This window comes from Globicephala melas, chromosome 1, assembly GCF_963455315.2.
Source record: "Globicephala melas chromosome 1, mGloMel1.2, whole genome shotgun sequence".
In the NCBI taxonomy this organism is placed as follows: Eukaryota; Metazoa; Chordata; class Mammalia; order Artiodactyla; family Delphinidae; genus Globicephala; species Globicephala melas.
This window is the reverse complement of record NC_083314.1, coordinates 35,298,580-35,304,411: the sequence shown is the minus strand read 5'-3', so window position 1 is coordinate 35,304,411 and position 5,832 is coordinate 35,298,580. Positions and strand designations below refer to the sequence as shown.

At 49.3% G+C, this 5,832-nt stretch overlaps 1 protein-coding gene across 1 annotated transcript; it reads left to right on the top strand.

Moving 5' to 3' along the window:
- Window positions 1–306: 306 nt before the first annotated feature.
- On the top strand, window positions 307–4,565 carry IL10 (interleukin 10). The gene is made up of 5 exons (XM_030872861.3): window positions 307–471; window positions 1,307–1,366; window positions 1,643–1,795; window positions 2,845–2,910; window positions 3,995–4,565. Exons 1-5 carry the CDS (start codon window positions 307–309, stop codon window positions 4,085–4,087), a joined length of 537 nt encoding a protein of 178 aa, XP_030728721.1. The 3' UTR covers window positions 4,088–4,565.
- The last annotated feature ends 1,267 nt before the right edge of the window (window positions 4,566–5,832 follow it).

The following is a 5,832-nucleotide window of genomic DNA, read 5'->3' as shown; positions in this document are numbered from 1 at the left end:
GTAGCGCCTCCTAAAAATAACCATATGCAGAAGTTCATTTTTCAACCATCTCTTTTGCTTACGATGCAAAATTAAAAACTTTGAGTAAGAGTTTCAACGAATACAAAGTTGGAGAGGTCTAGGGAAGGGAGGAGCTTTAATCAGAAGAAACTTTTGCCAGGAAATCTGTGACACTGTGGCTTTTATGAATGCCAAGGCCCCACAATATAAAAGGGGGACACAGTAGGTGAAGGTCTACACAACAGGGGCTTGCTCTTGCAAAACCAAACCACAAGTCTGACTGAACGAAGAAGGCAGAACACCACCATGCCCAGCTCAGCACTGCTCTGTTGCCTGATCTTCCTGGCCAGGGTGGCAGCTGGCCAACACCAGGGCACCCAGGCTAAGGACAGCTGCATCCACTTCCCAGACAGTCTGCCCCACATGCTGCGGGAGCTCCGAGCTGCCTTCAGCAGCGTGAAGACTTTCTTTGTGAGTATGATGCTCTCCTGTCCTTCCTTCCTCCCTGGGACTGCCTGACAAGGCATCCTGTTGGAGCTTATAAAACCTCCTTTTCATTCACCTCCACCCCCAACACCCATTCCCCGCCAAACTGAAATTCGTAAGAGTCCCTGGTCAAGCTGTGGGTTCAGTGAGTCAATCTAATCCCTGGTGCTGCAGAAAATTGTGCAGGAAAAGCTCCCTTCAGAAAGGTATCTCTCCTATCTCTCCTACGCTCGGAAATTTGTATAAGAATTCTCTGGAGCTCAATACTTCATAGGCTGGGAGAGATCACAAAGGGTCTGACTGGAGGTGAAGATGTTCCCCATACCCTGTGGCAGGGAAACATAAGTTGCCTCAGCTTAGAGGGCTCCAGAACCTGAAAGACGGATGGTTTGGGGTAGCACCATACAGGGGGAAACCTGCATTAGGAGATGCTTCCCACTCGCGGAGAACTTTCAGTGCTGCAGCTGGATGTCGGCAGCGGGTAGACAGAAAAGCAGAGGGAGGCAAAGGGTTGGTATGGGGACCCTTGCACATGTGACACAGTTTTGCAGAAAGTCCAGGACCCAGGCAAGCTTCTGCCTTGCCTTCAAAATCAGCCAGATTTTTTTAAAGAACTTGATCCCAAGGGGAAGGACTTGATTTAACTAAGAGTTCCAGCACCGTTGAATGTCCTGTTTTGAAAGCTCTCTTTTCCATTTTGGGGCCAGGTCTGCATTGATTAAAAATCAAAAACTCTATAAATAAAAGGGCATGAGAAAAGCAGTCAATTTCAGTTATTTCCCCAAACCTTGGTTTCATTCTCCTTGTGTTCTTCTTGCAGCAAATGAATGACCAGCTGGACAACTCGTTGTTGAGCCAGTCTCTGCTGGAGGACTTTAAGGTGAGGGCTGGGCGGGGACGGGGCTGCGGTGTGCAGCGTGACTAAGGGCGTCTCTGCTTCTCGCCTGCAAGGAGCTGGGTCCACTTCCCTCACTTTGAAAAGGAGAAGTGGGAAGATCTTAACTCAGCACATAGTCAGTAGCTGGAGGGGGTCTGTCACTAAGGGCTCGGTCCTGGGGGGAGGTGGCCACTTAAGAAGGTCCCCGGGGACAAAGCCGTCCTCTCAAGCAGTAGCTCTTCCTCCCGGGTCACCACCCATCCTGGCTTCTGCCCTTAGGGTTACCTGGGTTGCCAAGCCTTGTCGGAGATGATCCAGTTTTACCTGGAGGAGGTGATGCCGAAGGCTGAGGACCATGGCCCCAACATCAAAGAGCACGTGAACTCCCTGGGGGAGAAGCTGAAGACCCTCAGGCTGCGGCTGAGGCGCTGTGTGAGTAGCAGGCCAGCTCTTTCCCTTGCAGGCGGCTCTCTCTCCTCTGGGCTCTTCCAGAAACATCCTGCCCAAATCCGGTTCCCACCCGGAGATACAAAGACACAGGCCGGCAGGCGCCTTCTCCCTCCGGCCAGGCACTGAAGTCGCATCACTTGCTCATTTCTCTCTGAGCAGAGGGTGGGGTGGCCGCTAGGCATTTACATGTGAAGGTTTGCAATAGCTTTCCTGTTATTTGTGAGTCATTTGTGGGTTATTAGTTAGCTATTCCCCTCTCTCTACATGAAAGGGGCCCAGAGCTTCAGTCAGGGCTCCCTCGTCCCTGGGGACCAAGGACCTGGGCCCCGCAGGAGGGGCCAGAGGTAAGGGTCCCGGGGGAGGAAACTCCACTCCCCACGTCTTCTTAACCTTTTGAGAGCAGAGCTTCAAGTGGAGCCCAACTGACTGACAGGATTCTCCCTGGCATTTTAGAGGGACCAGGGGGCTACTCGGCCCCAAGCTAGTGTCTGTGAATAATCCCCCAGGATCATTTATTTCTCCAACTGAAATGATACCCTCACCACTGGCTTCCTTTGTTCCCTCACTGATGTTGAGAAATCATTTGGGCTGTATTTGTAGAAGAGGACCATGCAACGGGTTTGGCCTGCAGAGCTGAGACTGTGTCTCTGCTCCTCGGAGACTTAGAAATGGTCCTCGTGGCTGGGGCTGATGGAGAGGGACAGGACAAAAGCAGGAAAGGACAGAAGGACTGGCTCAGGCTCTGGTCGGCACTGGGACGTGCCAGGGGAGGAAACTGCAAGACCTGGGTGTTTGACGCAGCCTTGTAAGCAGCTGGGAGCAGCTCCTAGGGAAACACAAGTAATCTCCCTGGGCTGTGTTTCTTCTCTGTCTGGTGGGGAAGGACGAGGTACGCTCGTCCTCACAGGAGCTGTGGAGAGTAGGCATCCAAGATGAGTCTGGCCCGTCGCTGCTCCCGGGTTGTCCCCCAAGCACAATGGACCCAGGACCCGGGTGCCAGTGTTGTTCACACTTTCTCTTTCCTTCCACAGCATCGATTTTTGCCCTGTGAAAACAAGAGCAAAGCGGTGGAGCAGGTGAAGAGTGTCTTCAATAAGGTGAGCCTGGGATGCTGGCAGGGAGGGTCTGGGGGCCATGACCTCTGCCCACTCCCGAGGGGCGGAGGTTGGCCGGTGCTCAGCAGGCCCTGAACTTCCCTCGGAGGGAGTGTGGGAACCCAACAAATGGTGTGACCTCCTCAGCCAGTGACGAGCTGCCATCTCAGTTCTGTTTGTTTTCTGTGAAGTGTTTTGGGGGGTTTCTAAATGACTGCTCCCCGCCTTTGCAGGCCTGCGGGTTGGGCTGGCCAGCCAGCTGTGAACACAGTGAGCTGGGTGTTGGGGAGAGTGACAGAGGAAACAGAAAGTAGCTTGTTGGGAATCAAGTCTGAAGCCACACGTGCAGGAAGCTGACACGTGAACGTGCACTTACAAACACACCCAGGGGTGCAGCCTGAACTCCCCCAGACTCAGAGCAGGAAGCAGAGCTCTTTCTTATGTGGACTTGGTTCCCTTCTCTTTCCATCTTCCAGTCACACCTCCCAAGGTGCCTGAGAAAGTCAGCTCTCAAACCAAGTGGGGTTTCACTCTTTCAACTGTCCATGAATTCTTCTACCACATTTCCCAGAAGCCATGGGGCCTATGTCCTCTTCATGGGCTGGAGACAGACACTGGGCAGGGTTCCAACATCAGGGGGCATGAATCCCCTGACAGTAGGCCAGAGCAACAGGGCTGAACCTCCTCAATCCATGGGTGGGGGAACATAAACACAAAAAAGGCTCCCTTCTCTCCTTCTCTCAATGTCTTGCTCTCAAAGTGGTTCCCCTAATGTCTTTTCATCAAATTTTGAATAAGCATCATGTGAGTACATGACCTTTAAAATTGTTGAAAAGGCACCATTTGAAAGACTGTGCTTTGCAAAAGTGAATGTTCCTCTTGCTGCCTATTGGCCGTGGTCCAGGCCAATGCACAGCCTTTCCTGACAGCAGGGCATATCCTCAGGTCCCCAGGGTCTGTCCTTCATCCCCCAACACAAGGGAGCTAGTACAGCTTCTGGGTCCCAGGGTCATGACCATCCAAGCGGAGAACCCACTTACTTGCTCAGATGGGGTTTTCACTAAACATTTCTTATCTCCCTACACAGCTCCAAGAGAAGGGTGTCTACAAAGCCATGAGTGAGTTTGACATCTTCATCAACTACATAGAAGCCTACATGACAACAAAGATGAAAAACTGAAGCATTCTAGTGAAGAAACCATCCAGGATGGCGACTCTACTAGACCCTAGGACATAAACTGAAGATCTTTGAAATCTGATCCAGGGTTCTGGGAGAGCAGAACCAGCTCCCTGGAAAACCCTATTGTACCTCTTTCCTAGAATATTTATTACCTCTGATACCTCAACTCCCATTTCTATTTATTTACTGAGCTTCTCTGTGAAATATTTAGAAAGAAGCCCAATGTTATACATTTTTTCAATATTTATTATTTTCACCTGTGTTTAAGCTGTTTCCATAGGGTGATACCCTATGGTATTCGAGTGTTTTAAGAGAAATTGTAAGTTATATAAGGAAAAAAAATTGTTCCTTGAGGAGTCAACTGCAGCTTCATTTCCAAGCCTAACCACACTTGACAGCTGTTGGGCTATTTTCCCTGACCTCCCTCTAATTTCTCTTGTCCCTGGGCCTGGGGCTCCCGGAGTGTTACAAAGACTCTTACGCTCGTAAGAAGAGAAACTAGGGAGCGCCTCTGACAATTAATATTCCAGTGGCTCTGAGGGATTCCCCTGACCTCATTTCCCAGCCACTTCACTCTTGAAAGCTGTGGCCAGCTTGTTATTTATAACAACCTAAAATTGGTTCTAATAGAACTCAGTCTGAACTAGAAGCAATTCAATTCCTCTGGGAATGTTACATTGTTTGTCTGTCTTCATAGCAGATTTTAATTTTGAATAAATAAATGGGTCTTATTAATATCATGTTATGGTGTCAGTTGACTTCTGTCTGGCTAAAAATATTCTCTCAAAGTTTCCAAGATAGAAGAGAGTAGATGAATGAATTCTACATTCCAGAGAAAGTAAGCCAGCTACCCTCTCCCAGAAAACCGGAAACCTCCAAATCTGATCAGGGAAAAGCTGTTACCCCTTCAAAAGCCAATAGTAAAGACCACCATATTCTTCCCCTAAACTCAGTCCTTTAAAGAATCATCCTTCATGATCATGCTGATTTTCAAGGCTAAGGATGAGATTCTGTACATACCAAAATTAAAAAGCAAGGCAGAGGAAGTTTTTCAGTGTATTTTAGGTTTTGGTGGCTTTTTCTTTGTCTTCTTTTTTGTTAGTTTTGTTTGCTCCTTCAAGTTCCAAAGTTCCAGGGGTGAATATTAATTTGCCTGTGTTATTGTGAGGATTACGATAAAGTGCTACATGTCTCCGGACACTAGGAGATGGTCCTAGTGCACACAGTTGGCTGTTATTAGAATTCACACCTAAAATCTTCTACCAAATCCTCCTGGGGCTGAGCAGAGGCAACAGGTTGGACCTAATAGAGTAGAATATAAGCAAATGAGCCCACTTGATAGGCTACCCAAGGATTAACGCTGCTGCATTTCTGTTCTCTCCTTGAGCCACCAGACAAATGTGAGATAGGCTGCTGACTGCGGTCTGTTAGGCGGGGCATGGTGGCTGGGGAAGCCCTACTCAAAGCCCTGTGACTTGAGGTGGAGAGGGGAAAGAATGGGCTGAGTAAACACTGATCCCCCTCACACTCTGCCCAGGCAGCCCTGGTCTGGGGGAGGGTGGGAGTCGAGTGGCTGTGGTCAGTTTTTCAGTAAGACTGACTCACTTCGGTTAAAGCAACCATAGGAAGGAAGTGGGAAGGATCAAAGCTGAAATTCTGAGATGAAAAATTAGGGTTAAGAATGGAGGCTAGGAGAAGACAGTGAGAGAGGGAGGAAAGCTCTCTGTACTGAAATGGAGAAGAAG